The sequence below is a fragment of the Podarcis filfolensis genome (genome assembly GCF_964270895.1).
Source record: "Podarcis filfolensis genome assembly, chromosome: 7".
In the NCBI taxonomy this organism is placed as follows: domain Eukaryota; kingdom Metazoa; phylum Chordata; class Lepidosauria; order Squamata; family Lacertidae; genus Podarcis; species Podarcis filfolensis.
This window is the reverse complement of record NC_139603.1, coordinates 49,764,219-49,787,931: the sequence shown is the minus strand read 5'-3', so window position 1 is coordinate 49,787,931 and position 23,713 is coordinate 49,764,219. Positions and strand designations below refer to the sequence as shown.

The following is a 23,713-nucleotide window of genomic DNA, read 5'->3' as shown; positions in this document are numbered from 1 at the left end:
TCGGCAAGGCGGTCCCATGACTCTTTGCCGGGGACCAGCGGGGAGAGTAAGGGTCCTCCGCTGCCTACACCCTCCTTGCGCAGAAGGCTTCCGTGCAGGGAGAGTAGGAGGAGACTAGGCGTCAAAGAGCTTCTTTGCTGGAAGAAGTTTAAGAAACGCCCACTGACGGATTCTGCCAGCGATTGAGACAGCCACGGGTGAGTGGCTGTCCGGACAGAAAAGGTTCACTCAGGCAACCCAGCCAGGTGTTGGCACCGGCTTACGCACGAGCAACCCCTAGAACCATTACAGTATGTTTCAATGAAGTTCCCCAGTCTCTGCTAATCTGCAGCACTACAAATGTAGCAAACTCTGATGTGCCTTTAAAATGCATCATTTTGGTTATTTCTCTAAAGCAGGGACAGGGAACTTCTGCCCCCCCCCATGTCTCCAGCTCCCATCAGCTAGCATGGCAAATTCTGAGGAATGATGGGAGTTGTAGTCTAGCAATCACCTGGAGGGACTACAGTTTCCCAGATCCCTACTCTACAGACACAGGGTTTTGGCCTGCAATCCTAAACCCACCCAAGAGCAGCCCCCATTGAACACAATGAGGCTTACTTCTGAGTACAAGTGCATAGAATTGGGGAAAGGGCAACTGAATGAGGTGGGTGAGGAATCCCAGACTGAAATGGAACATGATGAGAAAGATAGATGCATACGTATTTTATCCAGTGGCAGAAATGGCTACAATGTGATTGTAATGTACTTACTGTCCATGCTGCCCTCTGAAATTGACCCTGAAAACACAGATTGTGTAAATACGGGTGAATTGTCATTTACATCCAGAATCCGGACTCGAAGGTCAAGTGGTGTTTCCACCGATTGTCCAGTAACAACATTTATAGCAAAGCACTTAATCTGCATTAAGAAATAAAAAACAAAAAACAAAGATTAACTCAGAAGGCGTATGTAGTATTCAAAATACCTAAAACCATTCATTTGTTAGGTAAAAAAATTTATCTAATTTATAAATACTGCAGGATTAATAATAATAATAATAATAATAATAATAATAATAATGTTAACAACAATGTATTATAAAATACAGTCTGCCTTTCAAGGTGAATACCAGTGAGAAACAACAAAGCAAGCATAAGCAACAAAATCAGCACTAAAAATAAAATGAGTGAAAACAGCAGAATGAATAATAAAAAACCTCCATAATAATTGTCCAGTAGTCACTTATAAAATCATCACCATTAGTCTACAACAAAGGAATCCCAGAAATTACCATATTTTCCCCTAAATTTTTGAAGTTTAAAATAAGGGGTCATCTTATATACGGATAGTGCATAGTGCATTTTCTTAATTTTGGGTTAAGAATTTTGGGTTAAGAATTTTGGGTCGTCTTATACATGGGGGCGTCTTATACACAGAAAAATATGGTATGTGTTGCTCCTTAAAAGGCCCTGTAGTTCCCACCAGATGCATCTGCGATGTTAAGGGATGTAAGAACAACCCAGCTGGATTAGCCAAGTGGCTCATGTAGTCCAGAAGCCTGTTCTCACAATGGGCAGCCAGATGCTCGTGGGAAGCCTGCATGCAGGACCAAGTTCAAGAGCACTCCCCCCATCTTGTGGTTTCCAGGAACTAGCATTCAGAAGCATACTGCCTCGGACAGATATTCTAGTTCTAGGCAGTAGAGGGGAAAAATGTTATAGTTTTGCAAACACATAGTACTTACAACAAACATTGGTGTCTCCTCTCGGTCTACTATTTTTGTTATATTAATTTCCCCAGTCTTTTGATTAATGATAAACACTCCAACAGGATGCTGATCAATTCCTACTCCAGAGATTTTGTATATAAGTGACTGAGTTTCTTCACAATCTGATCGGATCTGCAACAGAAAACAAAAAACAAAAATTAGCTATGTTTTTCTCAACCCTAGATTTACTTATGTATTTATTTAAATGTGTACAAATGGCTCTGTATTCAAGGAACATTCTCGTGAGATGGCCTACTCATATCAGTAGTGTAGTAACAAAACAAAAAAAGGGGGGGTGTAAGATTTTGCTACTTGTTTCATGCAGCTGGCATACTTTGGTGCTGGTTTAGATGCAGACCTTGGCTTAATAAACCATGGTTTATTAACCTAGGAGCAAGTGTCATTCCTGCAGTGTCATCCCCATCTTTCCAATCCCCCTTTCTCCTCACACGCCAGCTATGACATTTTGATTGTTGTTTCTTTAAACCATGGTTTCCCGCTATCTCCAAAATGCAAACAGTGGTTTCATCCTGGTTTATTCATCAAAATGTGAAACCAGGATATAAGTGCATGAGAGGAGAGGATGGGGAGGTAGCACTAATTTTGATTATGTCCCTCAAGCCTCCAGGGTAAATTGAAGGGGCACAATGAGTTGTAGGGGGATGGAGGAACAGACAAGAGTTTCCTCTGCTCCTTGCACTGCAGGAGTGGAACTCTCTGGAGGGTCTTCTCCTGTCAGCAGCTGCAACTTCAGGTTGTTAGCCGGTGTATCATTTATTGTACGCCTGTCCAACTCCCTAAAGACTGCAATCTACTCCCAGTATAAAACAACTGGCAGTGATCTACCCATTGTCATGGGGGGGGGGGGAAGAGTTGCTGAGCTTTTTAAAGGAGAGGCTGGATTTCTTGAGCTTTTTTTTGTGTGTGTGGGGGGGGAGGTCAGAGATGCTGATCTTATTTTTAGGGCAGAGTTGTTGAGAGACACTTTGAGTTATTATTACCACCACCACCCCAGACTCAACCTTGAAGAAGAAGATTCCAGCACTGTGTCTTGTTACAAAACATTACGGTAGCAATTCAACTAAGTTTTACTCAGAATAGATCGATTGAAATGAATGGATTAAAGTAGGCCTACACTAAGTAACACTTACAGTAATTGACTCCCATCCTAGCAAAGGGGGGCGGGGGGCAGCTGTCCCCCCAATCAATTAAAAAAAATACAAATCTGCCCCCCTAACAAAAGCCTGCCCCCAAACAAAAATCCTGGCTATGCCCATGCACCCTTAGTCCTAGTCACACAACTAACCTTGATTTTAAAGAGTGTGTGTGTGAGTTAGACACCACACTTTCCAAAAAAATCTCCTAGACTGTAAAAAAACAGTTTTTGGTACTTTGAGAAATGAGAAATGAGAAATTTATTACGGCCATAGGCCCATACAGGTAAAAACAACTTTAAGTTTTTTTTAAGTTTTTTTTTAGTTTTTCCTCATTATCAACCTTTATCAGATCTTTGCTGTAAGTTTCGCACACTGAAACTGTGGAGTCATTTATTTAAGGCCAGTGGACTTTGCTACTTAGTCAGTACATGGGAGGATCTCTGCTTTGTTTGCTTGGTAATCTACAAGTGTTGCTTAGTAATTTACAAGTCTTGAACTCTTCTGATTTGCTTGGAACTTACCCTTGCAATTGGATTCCTCTTTGAATTATCTTCCCCTTCTCTACAGGCTGCAGCAAATTTAATCCATTCTCGTTTCTGCCTGTGGTGGCTTTTCCATCTCTCCATGCCTTTTTCATCCCATTCTTTCACCTTGAATAAACAGCGTATGAGCATTAAAAGGACTAAATGAACACCATGAGGGCCAGTTGTTCTGAATATTGAATGTGGTTTGATGGAAAAGTGGGTGACTCAGGGTCAGGGTTCTGGAGGAGACAGGAGGAACATGTGGAAATAAGGCCCATGTCCAGGAAAGGATGTGTATGGTGGGTAAGAAGAGCTGGAGGAGGGCTGAATTTCATGTAACGGTTCAAAATAGGGTGTTTCATCTGCAAGTCTTTGGTTCATATGTAATAGATTTGTAGGATGCACCAGCAAATAGCTGCTTTACATAGTGATCCTATACTTTAAAAAACAAAACAAAAACAAACAAAACCCTCAGAAGTCCCACTGTACTAAAGAGACCCTACTCCCTGATATTTACACATACCTGGGAGTAAGTCTCATTGAGCCTAAGTCTCATTGTCTAACTAGACAAGCATATGGTTGTGCTGCTAATAACACTGTGGTGATTAAGTTACCTGAACATGAAAAGCAGCAGTGCTGAACTCCAAGGACACCTAGAAGTGGAACAAGAAAGAACAGTCAGCGCAATGCTCACCTTAATTTCCCCCCACTTATACAGCTCATAGAAACCCATCTCATCTATGTCTTTCAAAGTCTGCATCCTCAGCCTTCATATTGCTAAAATGTATACAGATTAAAAGTAAGAATCTGATTCCACAGTGTCCTTGCACAGGTCCATTCCCTCTCCTGTATATTTTCCTTCACATTACTGCCACCTCTTCAATTAAAACAATGCATTTCACGCACCTATCACTACTAGGGAATGCAATATGTAAATATGAATTTGCAAGCATCTGTATAATGAATAGCCAAAACAAGAACAATTTCTCATTTTATTCATGAATGTGAAATGCAAGTCAGTGAAATCTCTAAATCTCTATTGTAATATATGCATCAGATTACAAGCAGATTTTTTTAGGGCCTGTCCTCATGTTGGCTGCATATTTAAAAGCACTACACTGTGCAAACAGATATCTTTATAGTCACACCAGAGATTTTTACAGAATGCAAACATTAGATGAAAATGAGATCATGCTCATGTGACCATAGAAATTTCAGTCAGCCATGTCTTAATCTACTAACAAAAATAAAAGTAAGTCAACTCCAAGAATTTCATTAGTGAACTTTTTTTTTCACACACCATCCTGGGCACCCACAGGGTCCCCTACTCAACAACAACAATTCCAATTGATAAGTCACCCTTCACCCACCGAGGCCGCCTGAGACTCCAGTGACAGTGTTGAATAAAGGAGCGCTCCCAGAATATGGATCTGCTCCTTCCAGAGGACTTGGGACACATAACACTTCTCTCTTTTCAGGATTCAGCTGCAGTTTATTGGTCCACAGGTAACCCATCACTGCCTCCAAGCACTGGTTTAACACCTCACCTGCCTCTCTTGACTCAGTTGGAACACAGTTGGGGTGTCATCTGCATATTGATGACACTCTGTAATGAATAGAAAAGGCTGTGGGGAGTGCTTTGTTGCAGTGAGGTTTTGGTGGCCAACAACAGTTTCCCCAGCTTTCAAATGTGGCCACGGGTCCAAAAAGGTTAGCAACCCCTGTGTGTTCTTCACACGTGTTCAGACAGCTGCTTCCTCCTCTTTAAACGCAAGCCATTGTTCTGGGGGTATCAGATTGTATTGGAGGGAATGCTTGCTGAGTGAACTAGTAGAAACACACAGCCTTTTTATCACCCGTCTTCAGACAACTGTTCAGCTCATTCTCTTACTGACCTTCAGTTATAACTTTGCCCCAAAGCCAAAGGACGACATGCTGGCATTGCACATAACAAAACTTTAGAGAAATGGTGGAGAACTTCAAGCTCAGGAGGTCCTTCTTTCTGACCCTGAGGACTCTCCCTAGAGAACCCCTCCGCAGGCCACACCCCTCACTAGTGCTGTTCCACACCCTCCTTGAATGTTTTAACCTGGCTGGAACAGGCCCTTGCACTGTGAAAATGCCACTTCCTTGCCTGAATGGAGTTATTTGCTTATAGAAACCCCTGCCTTAGGTGTGGCTGGAATGTAGCCTATGATGCAAAAGTAAGAATCACCATCACTGTTCCCCTCTACCCCCAACACTTTGGATCTTGCATGTGCCCTCCACAAGGTTTGCCACAAGGGGATGTGGCTTTTGGGATGAAAAGCCCCCCCCCCCCACTTTAGAGGTTCTACCTTCTTCCTGACTGACAAGTCACATCTCAAATGTGGAAGACTTTTGGGAGCACTCTCCAACAAAGCATGAACAGATGTTCAGAGTGAAGCATCTGGTTGTGTATATAGAATACTTTGGATTCCTGCCTTTTCTATTAACTTCAATTAAATTTAGATCAAATTCTTTTGGGCAAGATTCACTGAGTCTTGGACTTCCACTTGCATAAGGGGCTTCTCCCCTCATCTCCCTGTTTGTTTCCTGCACCTCCAAATTTGACATGGGTGGTGTCAGGCAAAACCCCAGAACAGCATGTTTAGGAGAGGATTGTTCTGTTTGGCAAAGCAATATGTTTGCCCTGACAGAATGATCAACATAGCACCATGTTGAATTCCTCTATTTGAGTGCACGTGGGCAGGCAGATTTGCCTCAAAGTTCCCATCATCATCAATTTACTTAGACTGCTTTTAGCAGGTTAAAAAGATTGGGAACTTGAGGAGCAAAAGAAAAAAGGACAAATGTAGATGATGATGGGGGGAACCCAATGTAAATTTCACAGCAAACTAGCAACAGTAGACGTCTTTTAAAATATATATGAATGAAAGTCAAATAAAACTGTTTTACAGGTTACATAAAATACAGGTTAGCTTTATGAGAAACACAGTCATCTGAGCATCTGTATGGATGGTAATTTCCCAACAATCATCCTCAACATGGTGCATTCAGCTTCCATCACTCTGGCCAGGGGTGCCAACTTGAATAAAATATTGGGGGGTCCAGGTAAACCCTGCCCCACATAATCAATCACAAGGCTCAGCACACACACCATTTGAATGGCAATGGCCATCAACTTGGGGGGGGGTCAAATATTTTATTAGGGGATGAAGGGACCTCACCCCCTTGGAGCTGGCTCCTATGAGCCTGGCTGAGGTTGATGGGAGTGGTAGTACAAAACAGCTGGAAAGCATCATTTGGAGAAGGCTGATTTATAATATGTGGGCTGAGGTGGGGGGGGGGGAATACAATTTGACTAATAATAAACAACTATCTGACTTTTAGAAGACATCTGAAGGCAGCCCTGTTTAGGGAAGTTTTTAATGTCTGATGTTGTATTGTATTTTTAAAATTTTGTTGGAAGCTTCACAGAGTGGCTGGGGAAACCCAGCCAGATGAGCGGGGTATAAATAAATAATTATTATTATTATTATTATTATTATTATTATTATTATTATTATTATTATTGATATGTTAGCAAGTCTGAGTTGAAAAAGATTGAGGGGAGGAGTTAAGGCTCTCTTTCCAAATTAGAGATATAAGTATCAGTCCTTCTGTAGCCAAAGTGTCAATATCCACTTGCAAGAGGCGATTTTGTATGCAGAATTATAAAGAGCAATCTTCAGAAGGGAAAGTCCAAGGGAATTCCCCAAAACAAACTAATGAATAAGACTGAGCATATTCAATTATGGCCTGGCCACAGAATCCTGACTGACTGTTGGGGTGGGTGGGGTGGAAATGGAATGTAGTATCACAGAGAAGAGCATGGGTGACTGGATGTAATCATGAACACCAAAATATACAGCACTGCAAAATGTTGCTGTTGCAGGTTCATTCTATTTCTGATGTTCAGGTGCCATTGCTTATGTCGCCAAAACAGACCCACCACCCCACAAGAGGTAATTAGCAACAGGCTTACGAGAAACCCAAGATTTGCAGAACTACAGAAGACTTTTGGGGAGGGGAACACTAAGGGGCAGGAAACCTGCAAGCAACCCAAGGAGAATAATTATCCAAATATGGTAACTCTTAAGTGGTACAGTCCAGGACCCACCCGCTGGATCATCACCTTGTCGTGGCTTGCATGTTCCTATGACCCTTGTGAGCGAAGCCGTCAGGAATCTCACACTCCCAGCAGGGTCACCCAAGGAAGTAAGGTCAAAGGGAAGGAGCTAGAGAAAGAATGACCCAAGAAGTCCTCAATGGCAGAACAGGCGGATGATAACAAGCGGTATGTTACAACGGCTGTGAAGGCGGATGAAGTCTGCAGAGGCCTCGAACTCAGGACACAAGGGAGAAACGTGCTAAGAGGAAGGCACGCTTGGCAAATCCACACCATGATCAACTCCCACCCAGAAACCAATGTCCCCACTGTGGAAGGACGTTTGGATCCAGAATTGGCCTCCACAGTGACTTACGGACTCACTGTTAAAACCGTGTTTATGGAAGACAATCTTACTCAGCTACGAGTGAGTGCCAAGAAGTAGACAGTCCAGGAGGGCTGTAGTCCAACAGATGGTATCAATGACTACTTCATAGGAAGGCTAAGGGGCAGCCCCTTTTGAGTCTGCACTAACTACTTTCTCCAAATATTTGAATGAACAGAGCACAAAAGATAACTACTGACACTCAGACACAGTTTATTACCTCAAAGAACAAAGGCAGATCTACTCCACCTATAAAGATGGGCCTGGTCTGCATTTAGTAAGCACTAACCTATTAAAATTCAGCATGTGGTTTTGCCTCAACACCCCATGAGAAAATTCTAGTTTGCACCTCCACTTTTCTTCTACTGTGGTCCAGGCAACATGAATGCTTGCTATGACTGCTAAATAATTTAGCACTTCTTATTTCCAAAATGGATGGTGATATTTCTTAGCTCCGTTGCCATGACAAACTTATGATATACTTTATTATCTGTTTACTTAACAACATTTTTATACCACTTAAAATCATCAATAAAAATAAATATTAGAGGGGAAAATGCCACATATGTAGGTGTTTTGAGAACCATGTACAGCCTTAGGGAAGTAAGAAATGGTATTGGGAGCAACACAATGCTGGAAGATCTTGTACCAATACCACTTCCCACTTCCCTAAGGCTACACCTGGTTCTTAAAAGCCTACATATGTAGTAATTTTCTGCAATATGTTCAGAGTTAAATTCAGAGTGTGGTGGTGGTAAGCAGACAAAAGGATGTCAAGTAGGGTTGACTTTTCCCTTTGGCTACTGTGGACTGAAATAGTGAAAAGGCCTTAAGTGCAGTGCAAATGAATGCCAAATAATCATGGACTTCACGGATCTGATGCACATCAAAGTGCATTCCAAATCATCCATTCCACAGATATGCCCCCTGTCAGACATTCATTGGTTTTCCTGTACAAGTGTAGGAGTTGTCTGAAGTCATCGTTAGAATTGCTACAACTGCTGTTAGAGACTCACATGATTTACCCCATCCATACAGTATGTGTCTCTTGGAATGAAACATTCTTACTAGTCCTGTTGAGTGTTACTTTCTAATGGAAATATTCTGGTAGAAAGTTCAATGGAACTAGCACATAGCTTTAAGACTGTCTATAATATAGCCAATGTTGCCATTCTTAAATCTATGAATTACAGTTACATCACTGCAAGTTTATAGTAAAAAGCCACTGGACTGGGATAACTCATATAATGAAGAGAACAATCAACCGAGAACTTTTCCTGCACAAATTCCTTTGAGAGGTATGGGAGCTACATATAAAAGCATCATAATGTTTTCATGGATTTTGGTGGGGTTTGCATAGGAGATCTTGCTAATGGTATTTTTGCCCATTTTCAACAGAGACACACTAACTGCAACTCATGAGTATGCATTATTTTTGCTATCTTAGCTAAGAAATAATTTGGGGAAATATATATGTGTTTATTTCTTCTTTTGCAAAAAGCGAAGAAGATTGTTTGCTGCCAGTTCTGCTTCTGGAAAGGAGAAGAATGTATATATTGAAAAAAAAACCCCAAAACTTCTCATGAACATTGTCTATGTAGTGGAACTATCTTCTCTTTTTACTTATGACCACTGTAGGTCTCTCATCATTGAGGGATGAATGATTGTATCTATCTATGTATGTAATTACTAATATTTAATTTTTATGTGTATATCCCACCTTCCCCCAAGGAGCTGAAGACAGTCAACATGGTTCTCCCTCCATTTTATACTCACAACAACCCTGCAAGGTAGGTTAAGCTAAGATATATACTGGCTGGCCCCAAATCACCCAGTAAACTTCATGGCTCTTTGAGAATTTGAGTCCAGGTCTCCCCAATCCTAGCACAACATTCACCAATGCACCAAAGGTCATTAGTGAGCCATCAATCAAGGGCATAGTTGGTTGCAATATACAGCAGCATGGTGTGGGAGAAATGTTCCTTGATCTGAACTTAATATTTGATATTTTTACTCAATGTGGGGGGTGATTTATTGTGGCATATTAAATTATGTGCACCAGGCCAAGAAATAAGTCTTTTGCTGCATTTGCTTTGATGCAAAATTTCTCATGCCAACAAGGTCAGTGGTAAATTCAAGATGCTCATGTGGATTTTGAGAAAGGAAAGTGGACACTCTAGAAACCAGCAAACCAGTCAAGAGTTTCCAAGATGCATGCCGATTCCTACCTGCCTCTCAAAGTTTCCCATGCATTTCAGTGGATAGAAGTTAAATCAGCATGTGCATTCCTTTGTGGGTGTTGTTCAACTCTCTCTAGTATAGTGATTTATTCCACTGTTCAGACAGGATTTCTGAAGTTATTGATCTTCCGATGCTTGAAGCAGAAATCCTAAACACGCTTAATTGGGAGTAACCCCAGTTGGACTCGGAATGACTTACTTCCAAGTAAACATGTATTAGTCCATGTGTTGTTTAAGGGATGAATTGAAAAAAATGAATGTTTTAAATGTTTGAACCCAGATTCCCAAAGTCTGAGTAGTTATTTCAGATTTGCAAGACTGCAAAAGAGATCAGCTTCAGAGTTCCATTACTTTAATATGCTGCTCCACAACTTCTACTTCAAAGCCATTTACAAACATGAATTAATTAACTACTATCAGTGCCAAGGCAATATTATATGCAATTATGGCATACTCCCTGCTCCACCTACTTGAATCCAAGTGACTGAACATGCCCTTAATTCCTGATCTGTTCTCTTTCCCAGTGATGTTCTTTTTAGGAGTTGAGCCTGTCTCTTTGAAGTCAGGCAGGGTATTGCTGTGAACAGGGCTGAGTATTCAAGCGCATTATACTATTAGTCATCTTTGTGCCATTGTAGTGTGCAGTTGTGTCAGCATTTTGGACTATGCATTTTATTCCTGCGCCAAAACTCCCACTGAAGAAGATTAGATCTTTCCTTTTATTACATTTATTTCCAAAGTTCTGTAACTTTGCAGTCGAAATCCTGGCAGATGGCGTCTCCAAGCCTAAACACCATTATATGGTTAGAAATCCCACAGAAATCAAAAACTCAAACAGGATGTGTATCCATGTAATTGCATTCATGATTCAGGCCTAAATATCTAGGTACCTGGTATCTGTCTTCAAGTATTGTTTCTTTTAAAAAAAGTTTATGTTTAAATCCAAGCTAAGTCATTGCATTCATGAATGTTAATAGCTTCTTTTCCACACACCCCACTCGAGCTCTTTCTCCCCTTAAACCCCTCTCCTGCATCATTAGCAGCATCCTTCTCCACCCACCCCACGTGTGTTCCTTCTACCCTTAAACCCCTCTCCTGCATCATTAGCAGCATCCTTCTCTACACACCCCACGCGTGTTCCTTCTCCCCTTAAACCCCTCTCCTGCATCATTAGCAGCATCCTTCTCTACACACCCCATGCGTGTTCCTTCTCCCCTTAAACCCCTCTCCTGCATTATTAGCAGCATCGTTCTCTACACACCCCATTCGTGTTCCTTCTCCCCTTAGACCCCTCGCCTGCATTATTAGCCGCATCCTTCTCCACACACCCCACGCGTGTTCCTTCTCCCCTTAAACCCCTCTTCTGCATCATTAGCAGCATCCTTCTCCACACACCCCACGCGTGTTCCTTCTTCCCTTAAACCCCTCTTCTGCATTATTAGCAGCATCCTTCTCCACACATCCCACACGTGCTCCTTGTCCCTTGAATGCTTTTCCTTCCCTCCCCACTTAAAGTGTGGTTACAAAGCACACAGATGGATCCTCAGGATTTTTGCACTGGGTCACCCCAAGTTCACCATCAGATCACATAGCATATCCATGGCTACAGCCTGCACCAAAAAACACACACGCACCCACTGTTTCATGGGGCTGCAATGGCGCAAAAACGTGGTTACAAAGCATGGATCCACATGGATCCTCAGGATTTTTGCATTGGGCTACCCCAAACTCACCGTCAGATCACGTCTGTGGCCACAGCATGAACCACAAAAATCATACATCCACTGTTTTGTTTAGAATATTTTTTTCTTGTTTTCTTCCTCTAAAAACTACGTGCGTGTTACGTGTAGAAAGCCAGCACCATCCCTTTGAGCTAATGGATGTAGCAAATAGTCAGCTTTGGAAACCTAGGATGACTTTTATTCAGAGTGAATGGGAAGAATCTATATTATTGCTTAATAGATAAATTGTACTTTTCTTGGGCTGCAGTATAGGGAATTATCCCTAAGGATAATTGAGTCCTTAAACAAATTGGCCTCTGATCACATTCCAGAAGTTCAGCTCACAATAGGAAGGTTTGTGGTGGCATCATTAAATAACCCATTTTTTTGGTGCATGACACACCACCCATGTGCCAAGTGATCTTGTAACTGAGCTCTGAGCATGCACTAGACTGTAGCCATTCAGGTCAACATCCAGACTATCTTTCAAAAGGCTTAAACATGCTGAACTCTTAATACAGTGGTACCTCAGGTTAAGTACTTAAGTACTTAAGTACTCAGGTTAAGTACTTAAGTACTTAATTCGTTCCGGAGGTCCGCTCTTAACCTGAAACTGTTCTTAACCTGAAGCACCACTTTCGCTAATGGGGCCTCCTGCTGCTGCCGCACTGTCAGAGCACGATTTCTGTTCTCATCCTGAAGCTCTTAACCTGAAGCACTATTTCTGGGTCAGCAGAGTCTGTAACCTGAAGCGTATGTAACCTGAAGTGTATGTAACCCGAGGTACCACTGTACTGGATTGTCATCACAAACCTGTGTGCATTGCCTCATCCTGGATAAGATTACTTAGTCTCAGTTTGCTGTGACACTTCATTAAAAATACATACAAGTAATCTAGCTTTTTATTTTAATAATTTGAAGGGAAAATGAAGGTGTCTGGGTGAAACAATGAACAAGAGAATTGGCCAAGTGGAGATGGCATAAATTAGTTTTCATCAGGCAGGTGGTAAAGAAAAAATGCACTGCCTTCACGAAGCAAGCCTGTACAAGTACTATGAACACAGCCCAAACAGAAAAATCAGTATTTTGCAGTGAGTACTCTTTGGATCAAGCAGGTGTTGAAAATTCAGATCAGATGGGGAAATATATACTGACTCCCTCCCAGACCAGAACATTTGTCTCAAAATAAAATTGCTAGTTTTAACTTTTGATTTTTTTCTATTCTTCTGTTATCTAGAATATTAGCACTGGTTCACATGCATATCATAATAGACATTGTGTGTGTGTGAGAGAGAGAGAGGAGGGGGGAAGATTCTGTGGTTTGGGAAACTCCACATTATGAAGAGATTTCTCTTACTTCTGCCTGTGAAGTCCCCTCAGTGATCATGCTCTCAAACAAAGATTTGGATATGCCGAAGAGCTTGGGAAATGCCGGTAAGATTACTGGCCTTTCTCCCCTCCACACCCAGGCAATGCAAAGTTACAAACTTCAAAGGAAAACCCCATTCACTTTAAAAGACCCACACCCCATTGGGTTCATTGGAGTAGTTGCACAGTTATTTGGATGAAGGCCTCTACAGACGACACCTGTGTTTATAGACATTTTCTCAGCTTTGTCAAAAGATGGCTAAAAACAGACCTGTTTCATATGCTAAAAGAGACACTCTTCCCAAATAAATGTCAGAGGGCACACCTAACATATAAATCTCTGTACTTAAACCCCAGCCTTAAGAAATGCATGCTATTTAATTATTGGGTCTTGGTCTACAGATAATAATGAAAAAGATGTATCAATGGCCCAGTCTAATTTTTAAGAGCAAGCAACATTCCAGGCTTTGAAGAGACCTGAATGTTGAACCAAACATGTAGGAACCGATTCACTGCTTTGCTTTTTGCCAACCCTTAAGTTATTCACTTGGCAGCTGACTTCATTGATTAGTTCTAATTTATCAAGTGTGAAATTGTTAATTGGGCATTGCTTCTTTCCTTTGAGCAATGAACTGCAGAGTTTCGCTCTGCCACATCATCTTAGAAAAATTTGATACATTACCAGTAGGAAAGGTGGTGGTGGTGGGGAATGTGCCAATTTACATTTGGTCTGAAGAAATCCTATTTAAGAACAGATTGCTAAGAATTCTGTAGCACGCTTAAGATTATAAGGTCACTTGCAACTGGTGCCATTTTTGTGCCACAACTCTTCACGAACACCTCCACCATTCACTTAGAATGGCAAAGGTGCCCATCTGAGAGGTGCCGGAACTGTTCCAGCAAGTTCCAGCTCAAAACCCCCCTGCTTGCAACCATTCTAAGTGCAAGAAAAAGCAATACAAATTACGATAAATGGAGTTACATGACAATATGGAAGGTGCAGCAAGGCCTCCAAGGCCACCAAGTTCTGTCTCTACAATCCCTCAACATTTGATTGCTTCAACATGCCTAAATGTCGTTTCTTCCACAGATAGCACTTTCCAGTGTATAAGAAAAACAAACGCAGCCCAAAGCTCTTACATAAAGAAGTACCATGCTGACGAATTTTCCTGTTTGCACATGTATCTAGAAGCAGGTTTTCAGTGACAGACTGGAGAAATCTAACTCCGAGGGATTTGAGCATCAAATCATAATAATAAACAGCAAACTATACAATCTTCATGCAGTACAGAAAAAACAATATATGCCTGGATAAAGATTGAAAAGTTTGTCCAAATGTTTCCACTTTTTTGCTAGAAAGCATACTAGCAAAAACAGATAACAAGGGATTGCTCGTTATACAGAGTGGCTTTCAACTAAGTCATACTTGAACTAGACCCTTGACTAACACATCCATTGATTACAATGTGCAGTGAGCCCTCTCCCAGTAGTACCTGGCTCTCTGTTTTGGATATTAAACATCTAAATAAATGGATTTAATTATATTTAGAGTAGATGGGTAGTTTTGTTACTTGGCAATCCCATGATCGTTTGCTCAGACGTAAGCTCAGTCAATTTCTATGGGATTTACTCCCTAACAAGTTAATACAGAATTGTAACAAAAGTCTTCCTCCCCCCTTCCCCAGTCTTCACTTCCGATTTACAATGCAGGAATAACCAAAGCACAGAGAATTACCAGCATCGCCAGCACAAGAACTTGAAAAGTAACACTGGGTTTGAAAACAATTCTCTTAAAATCCATTCTTACCATTAAAATGAACAGCACAGCAGCTGCTCTGTAAGGAAGCCAATCCATTGCATCTGTTGTCTCTTAGGTCCAAGAAAGGGACGATAACACTCCAGGTGGCTGTGCCCTTCCCCCCACCCCTTGTGACAGTGCCTGTAAAAAGACACTGCGTAGATGTTCTTTCACCCAGGCTTTGGAGGAGTCTCTGACTTCCTCAGATCAGAGCACTGAAGATGCTGCTTAACCAAGTGTGTTCCTCCACCCAAAACCTTTGGGCAGGTCTTGAAATGCTTGACAACATCATTATTGCTCCAGGGGGAAAGCCAAAGACACACCTTGATACTTTTTGCGATGAAACACTTTGCTGGGCACCAAGGAGAGCATTATAGAGAGAAGCAAGACAGGCTGTACTGGGGAACTACTGAATGAAAGTCAGAATTACCCACTACCACTACACAAAAAGCTGCACTTGTAAATTTTGGGCAGGTCCACACAACGGCAGGATCCCAAGTTAAATCCTTAGTTTCGCAAACCGATTCGATATTGCTGCTCTAAGCCCTAGGAGCCCACTTCCTGTGGGCATTTGGAGGTCATGTTTCCACCTCCCTCCAATAATATTCTTATATGGGTTCCTCCAGCCATTGGTAAATGATGGAACTCTGGAGAAGCAGAGGGAAAGAACAAACACAAACTTTGGATTTGTCCCCTTTCCTTGAGATCATATAGATCTTTCTGGTGCCAGCTGAACTGAAGAGAATGCCAATAGCAGTCTTCTGCTTACTTCCAGTTTTGAGAAGCAATGTGAATTAAAATCGCCATATAAATAAAGCAAAGTTTAAAAATAATAACCCCCTGTGTTCTCATAGTAGCTCCCTCGCCTTCAGATTTCCCCATTCATTTTAATGCCTGAGGACTCAATATACAAAGCTGATCCCCTCCATTGAAGTCCTTGGAGTTATGTAAGCATCGTAGGCCCGGTGCTCACAGTATATAGCTCATTGGGAATAAATGTGTCTATTTTGTTTCTTATTGTATTTCTTATCTAGTTCCCTAGATCAGCTTGATATTCTTTGAAAAGAACAGTGTTTTTAAAATGTATTGAAAAGCTTGTTTGGTTGAGTAATCTCACACACAGCAAACAGGTGTGACAAGCAGAAGTCTATCCTTGACCAGTTAAACAGGGAGCAATGCAACAACTTTACTGTCTTACTGATGATTTGTGGGATACAAATGGAGGCAAGTGGAGTAACTCAGTTTGGACAGAGTGTGGATGACCACAAAAGTGATGGAGGCTGACTGAAGGCTTTCACTCTTCCTAGTATTCTTCTTGGGACAGATTTTTACTCTGTACTCTTTCGTTTGTTTTTTTTAAAGAAACCGAAGGGTATGGCTCCAAAAGTCACAGCAGAATCAGTAGTGTGTGAGAAGATCTGATGTCATGCCCTGTCACTTCTCTGTATCAGCAATCTTGCAGCTGCATTCATCCTGTTCATCCTGAGGACTGTGTTACTTCTTGGGCAAGCTTTTGGGGCCTATATGCCAGTTACGGGCAGGGCCAGAGGCAAAAGAGGGCAGAACAATGGATGTGACTCTTGCATCATAGCACCACAGTAGGTTATGGACAAGCTGGATATTTCTATGTTAGCTACATCTCTTCATCCTCCATGCAGCCCCTAATTGGAGCAGAAGCAATTTTTGGCCCCAACTGCTGTGAAACTGAAGTTGTGGGTGTTGCTTTGTGTCCAGGAGCACTGACCTGTAATGGATCAAGCCAGCCTCTTGCTGCATTGTGTTGAATTCCCATTTGCTTTATTTGGCTATGGTGCCACTTCAAAGAGTCATGGCTTCCGACAAAGAATACCCAAGGAATTATGGAAATCATAGCTCTGTGAGAGGAATAAGGGTTTCCTAGCAACCCTCAGCACATTTAATAAACTACAGCACCTATAATTATTTGGGGATAGCCATGACTATTTAAAGTGGTGTCGTACTGAGATAAAATGCATGGTGTGATGGTGGCCCCATTCTCACTAGATTGCAGTGAGGAATAGCAAAGAATGGAGGACATACTTGAATGAGAATCTGGGCATGTGGCAGCCATGGATAAAGTCCTTGGCATAAAGTGGGTGAAGAATCTTACCTTCTGAGAATTCTTCCTTCTGGGAGCCACAAGCCTGGGCGCCCACCTATCAAGAATATCCAACACTGTCAGAGGGACTTTCGGGGACCTTTGCCACAATATGATTTTATTAAACTAAGTTGAACAAACAGTAATCTCCCACTCAAAGGCAGAAGCGCAAGAGTGCAGAAAATCCCCAGGAGCGACAAATAGGCAGCCAAGTCTTACCAAATGCAAGAGATACTAAAAACCTGACAAAAAAATCATTTCTGCTTTTAATTTTACTGAAGACAAACATCTGACACTGGGTTGGTTGTTAACACATCCTATAAACATATTTTTATATTTGGAAGAAAATGGTATGAACACAGGGTATTATATTCAGGGAAGGTATTATATGTCTCAAAAGCAAGGGTTTATAATTCAGTTGTTGGTTGGCATCCGTCTGTCTTGGGAGACAATGGAGGAGTGTGCCTTTGGGAGTGAAGTCAATCTGCTGGAAGGTTACAGCGCCTGCTGTGGCTGTAGAGACCGATATGGGAGAGAGAGAGAGCTAGGACAAATGAAGGCATTCAGTTGTGCTGCTGCAGACGCATCATGGTGTTTCTTCTCTCTGTGCTCCTCCCAGCAGTTATTCCTCCATTGGTCACTGCTATGGATGCATGACCTGACTACCCGTCTCCAGGCACTGAGGTCATCTGCAAGGGATTCCCACATGGCAGGGTTGATGTTGCAAGCCTTCATGTTATGTTTGCAGAAAAACTTTGAAACACAGAGTTGGTCTGCCAGCAGGCCTTGTGCCTGAAGCCAGCTCCCAGTAGAGAATGTCCTTGGGGATCCAGCAATCTTCCATTTTTTAGACATGATCAAGTCAATGTAGATGTCACTGAGAAAGGAGTGCAAACATGCTGGGGATGTGGGATTTGGAGAGCACATCTTTGTTTGAGACTTTGTCCTGCCATGTGATGCCCAAAATATTCCTCACTCAGCGCATGTCAAAGTCTGGTAGACCTTCAACTTTGTATTGGTCATTAGCATCACATTCTCCCATATCCTTTGGGAGAGGTGAGCCATTGCCGTAGTTGCCTTGTCAATATGTTTGTCCAGCTCAGTGTCAAGGGAGAGATTGCTGGGTATGGTGGAGCCCAGGTAGACAAAATCATCTACCACCTCAAGTGTGTGGTCACCAATGCTGAAGCATGGAGTGCTGGTGACATCCTGATCCAGAACGACACCAAGATCCTACAAGTTTTCAAACCTCAACCATATAACAGATTGGATCTCAAAAAGACTTTATTACAATTGGAGTCCAAGTGGATTTTCCACTTGGAAACTGTCATTCCAAAGGGCTTAAATTTTAACTTAGAATTGAGTTTTTTTAAATTAATCATTCCTATTGATGGAGAAGATTGTCATTGGAGTCATGGCCCCTTTAAGCGGAACACACAGCTGTGTCTGCATCAGCCGTTACAGAATGAGCAGAATGCCTTTTCAATTTTATGGAGCTGACTTTTCTATTTGAGCATATGTTTTGCTGTCATATGTAAGTGTAATTCCTTGAATAATTTTCAAATGTAAATTTATTATATTGTATGAAGGCTTTTATCAGCATGTTATATATAATTCAGCATTCCATTGCAGGCCAACTGGAAGAAGATACAGTATTCAAAACAGAGATTTGCATCCAGTGATCTCGTCATCAGAGTCCTGCTTAGGATTTCATGCAACTGGGGCACGGCCACTGCGATTTGAGTGACTGAGAGCAAAGCTACAACACTCCCAGGACAGCTTTTTCCTGGTCTGTTGATTATCCTTTAACAACAAGTATACAGTCAAACCTCGGGTTGAAGTAGCTTTGGGTTAAGCGTTTTCGGGTTGTGCCCCGTGGCGACCTGGAAGTAACAGAGTGCGTTACTTCCAGGTTTTGCCTCTTGCACATGCGCAGACACTCAAAACGATGTCACGCGCATGTGTGTGCACGCACAGATGCGGGTTGCGTTCGCTTCAGGATGTGAACAGGGCTCTGGAACGGATCCTGTTTGCATCCAGAGGTACCACTGTACTTGTAGAGATACTTTTCTCTTTATTGAATGAAGGAATATTTGGATGGAACTTTGGATTTGAGAAATCCTGTATTGCACTTGGATATGATTTTGGTATTGCACACATTAGGTTAAAGCTATATTTAAAGAAACAGACACTTGGTTGAATAAAAATGTCATATGTATATTTGATGTTTGGAAAGTTCTATATAATTGCATAGAGAGTTGTGTGAGCTGCATTTGGTAGGCTTCATTTCCTCAGAATATGGAACTACACCTGCAAATTGCAAATTTCATCCACTTCTGTCAACGTGCGTGTGTGTGTGTGTGTGTGTGTGTGTGTGTGTGGCCATTTGAACCTTTTCCCATATAAACCAATGCAAATATGTAAGAAGCCTTGCCGGTTCAGATGTGAGATTCTGATTTAGACAGAGCAAGTGTCTTCTGCAGTGGTCCTAGCCAAATCAACCCACTTTCTGAAGCATCAAAGCAGAATCCAAACTGAGTCATGTCTTCAGTGTATACCCCTAGTTAAAATTTATGTTGATGAAAGTAACCTACACATCTCAAAGTAGCTTGGTTCCAGTCCTTATATCTTATTGCAGCTTTTGAGATCACCTAGTATCCTCCTGACTCTATTTTGCCAATCTAAATAGGAAGGAAAGCAACAGAAATCCTATGGAGCCACTGCAAGACCAGATGTTGTTTGGCTTCACCTTCTATCAGCCTTAGCCAGCATGCTCAGTGGTTCAGAATAATGGCAGTTAGAGTCTAGAAACCCCTGGAGGGCCAGAGGTTAGCCAGGCTTCCTCAAACTTGGCCCTCCAGATGTTTTGAGACAATTCCCATCATCCCTGACCACTGGTTCTGCTAGCTAGGGATCATGGGAGTAGTAGGCCAAAAACATCTGGAGGGCCAAGTTTGAGGAAGCCTGGTGCAGACAGTGCTGAGTTAGCAGGACCAAAAGTCTGGCTTGGTGTTAGGCAGCTTCCTATGTTCTTTCCTAATCATTTCTGATTTATCCAATGAATCTTCCATTCTCTTTAATGTCCTCTCACTATCTCATCCAGTTTCCAGTGCTCAGTTCCTCAGTATCTTACCAGTCTTTAAAATATCCTTCTTCAGTTATTTCCCCCTCTTTACACACGTAGGCCTTTTTAATGCAAATCTATGTGTTAGGCCAGGCAACACTCATTCCCAAATCATCCAAATATTTCTTGAGTGTTCATTGGCTGAATCCCTCTAGTGCAGGTGTAGTTAACCTGTATTTGATGAGGCAATGATCAGGGATGATAGGAACTACAGTCCAACAACATCTGGAATGCCATAGTTTAGCCACCTCTAGTTGCTATGCCTCTAGTTCCCCAGGTCACACTCTTCTTAAAGAATTTTGCCGTACAGCATGGTAAAATCTACTCATGCATTATTCTTTAGTTCTAGTCTCCCTTGACAAACTGGAACATTTCTTCTCTCTTCATACTCTTCCTGTATATTTCAGTATTAATTCTTTTAAATGAGTTCCTTCCCTTTGCCTGCAGTCTCTCTTATCCCAAGATCTGGGCTCATTCCTTATAGATGAATGTCTCTGATCAATTTAGAATGAATCATAACTCAGCTCTGCTGAAATCAATGGGGCCAGTTAGGCCTCCTCAATGGGCTTTCTTGTTCTCATTTTGACCTCTCTAACTTTGCCTCACTCATTACAGGGAGGATAATTTATCTTGTGAGGCTGACCACACCTTCAGTCTCTCCATCTCTCCCCTTTACCTCCAGCACAGACTTGTACATTTGTTCATGGGTATGTCCTTGCTACCTTTCTTTCATTTGCTCCAAGACTTTCATTCTCTACTATTTCCTAACCACAGCAATGTCTTTAAAATGGTCATTTACTTTCCAGACTTCAAAGTTTTGCAGACTTTTTTTTTTTGCAACTCCCTCTTTATTTCACAGAGCTCCTGCCAACGACAATTTTACTATATATACAATTCTACTTTATTATATTTGTAGAACTCTATACAATTGCAACTGATGCACTTGGCAAGGTAATAATGCAACCAGGCTATGCTGGGTTGACACAACTCCTCTCAGGGCAATTTGACCATCTACATAGGCCAGGGGTGGCTAGCCTGTGGCCTTCTAGAACTTCACCTCTCATCAGCCCAAGCCAGAATGGCCAATAGTCAGGAATGATTGAAGCTGGAGAGCCGCAGGCTCCCCCTTCCTATAGACCCACAACATCACTTTCAGAAACCTCCCCAGGAAATATGATGAGTGAGCACAATCCCTGTATCTTTTAGAAATAGTACGTACACACACACACACACACACACACACACACATTGAGGGGAACTTCCTCCCTCCTTCTGCCACGGCATAGATGTCTACAATTGCTGTATTTTAAACAATTCAAGTTTAATCTCATTGCTCATGAAAGCTAAAAATTCAGAAAACAGTATGCGTGGGCTAGTGGACAAAGTGTAAAAGAAGTCTGTTTGCAGGTGAGGCCATGCTTATCAAGACTATGGAGTTATAAAAGGTATATAATCCTCTCCACATTAGCTGGTTTGAGAGACCGAGCAATTACAGTGTGAAAGGTTTGATAAATCTGTCTTGGGAAACTTGTCTGACTTGATTTAGAACTAGGGAGTGGCATCTATGTTCCAGTGCCTCCATAGAAACCAGTAGTTTGAAACCAAGAACAAAGTCAGCCAAAGCTCCCGCTACTCTCCTGGCAGCACAAAATTAACTGACGTTCAAAGATTAAGGCATGTTTTTATGCATTGGTCTGAATCTAGCAACAATCTCAACAAATTGGATTAAAAAAAAAATATATTCTGGAAACAGCATGAAAACCCTTCATCTTTTTTCTTTTCTTTTTAAAATTTCTTTTCTTTTCTTTTCTGACTTTATCAGCATCTGGATGCAGACTTAATGAAAAAAATAATACTAACACAGACATAATTTTATCATTTTATATTAATGAGAGTCTTTCATAATCTGAATTCTCTTGCACATTCTGAAGGGGAGCGTGTTCTTAGTAGAAGCTTTAAAGAAAAAAATGAAGTATCTTAAACTGGAAATTGTACAGACATTCTCAATAATCTTGAAAAGTCACAAAAGTCTGATTCTCACTATTTTATTCATACTGGGCCAAATTTGACAAGTAAGTCCCTCTAGCAGAAGACCATGTGCACCCCAAAATTGACAGGGGGAGGAGCGGTCAGCAGAACCCACAAAACAGCATGTGAGGGAACAGAGGGAAGAACATTCCACTGGGCAATGTGTCATAGAATGTTCACCTTAGTGCAACATTGAATTTCTCCCACTGTTGTGTATGCATTCAATTAGAAACAGATATTAGTTATTTCATTTATTACAGCTATCACTCTTGCTATTTGACCAGATTCTTCACTGTTACAATGTTAAAGAAGGGATGAAGAACCTGTGGCATTACGGATGCTGTTGGACTCCAATTCGCATCATCCCCAACCTTTGGCCATTCTGGCTGGGGTTGATGGGATTGGAGTCCAGCAACAGCTGAAAGGCCACAGGTTCCCCAACCCTGTGTTAAATTAATGTTTTGCTGTAGTTCATTATATTAATGCATATTTTGTACAGTGTTGAGCCTCTGGGAAAAGTGCCACCACCACAGTTTCATTACATATACAACTATGGGGTGAAATTACTTTACAGTTTACGTATTGTTATATGAACTCAGATCACCTTGTGTTGTATTTGTTGAAAGCTGAAACAGAAATTTTTGTATCAGCATAAATTTAAGTCAACCTGATGTGCCATAGAGGAATGACTGTAGGCGATGCATCTGTGGTCAGATGACAATGACAACTGGGTTAAACTCTTATTTCCTCCTCCACTCACATTAAATGTTCTGTTGCACTTGTTGCACCCTGGTGAGTTGTCTCTGAGTATGGCTACATGACTTCAGCTGTTTCTGAACTTTTTACTTAGATGGGTGGAGATTCATAATGATATAGCCTACAAATGATCAAGGACAAGCCCTTGATGAATACTCGGACTGGGCTGGGTTCCTAGTGCAAGTCCAATAATCAGACAGGGATTAAATGTGAAAACTGAAAATGTCTAGAAGCATCTAGTGAATTTGGCACCAACGAAACATTTGCTCCCTTAAGTAAACACAAAATTCTGACGTATACTTTCATTGTGTGAACACATCGTATATACTAACAGCAAACTCATAGCTTACATACACATGGTTTTAACAAAGCAATCATCAACAATCATGTCATGTGTTTTTAAAAATTAAATACCAGACTTGGAGGGTAATATCAAGATTGCAGTTTGGGAGCAAGAATATACACACTAATATATTCCTTTGAACCCACTTTCAAGCGTGTTAATTGAAAAAAAGAACAGTACCATAGAGCTGACCGGAGGAAACCACCACAGCAAATATGTTCAATTAAAAGCCTATTACAGTGCAATCCTTTACATGTCTGCTCAAAGGAATGTC

General features: G+C 41.5%; 1 protein-coding gene across 1 annotated transcript in view; it reads right to left on the bottom strand.

Annotated features, from left to right (window-relative positions):
• LOC310767357 (uncharacterized protein) overlaps positions 1 to 15,267 on the bottom strand; it is a 73,602-nt gene extending 58,335 nt beyond the window's left edge. Inside the window, exons 1-5 of the mRNA XM_083624223.1 lie at positions 15,082 to 15,267; positions 4,046 to 4,084; positions 3,429 to 3,557; positions 1,727 to 1,882; positions 753 to 900 (exon numbers count right to left, since the gene is read on the bottom strand). Coding sequence (XP_083480349.1) covers positions 753 to 900; positions 1,727 to 1,882; positions 3,429 to 3,557; positions 4,046 to 4,084; positions 15,082 to 15,129 — 520 coding nt within the window. The 5' untranslated portion in view covers positions 15,130 to 15,267. The remainder of the gene's footprint in view (positions 1 to 752; positions 901 to 1,726; positions 1,883 to 3,428; positions 3,558 to 4,045; positions 4,085 to 15,081) is intronic.
• Positions 15,268 to 23,713: the final 8,446 nt, after the last annotated feature.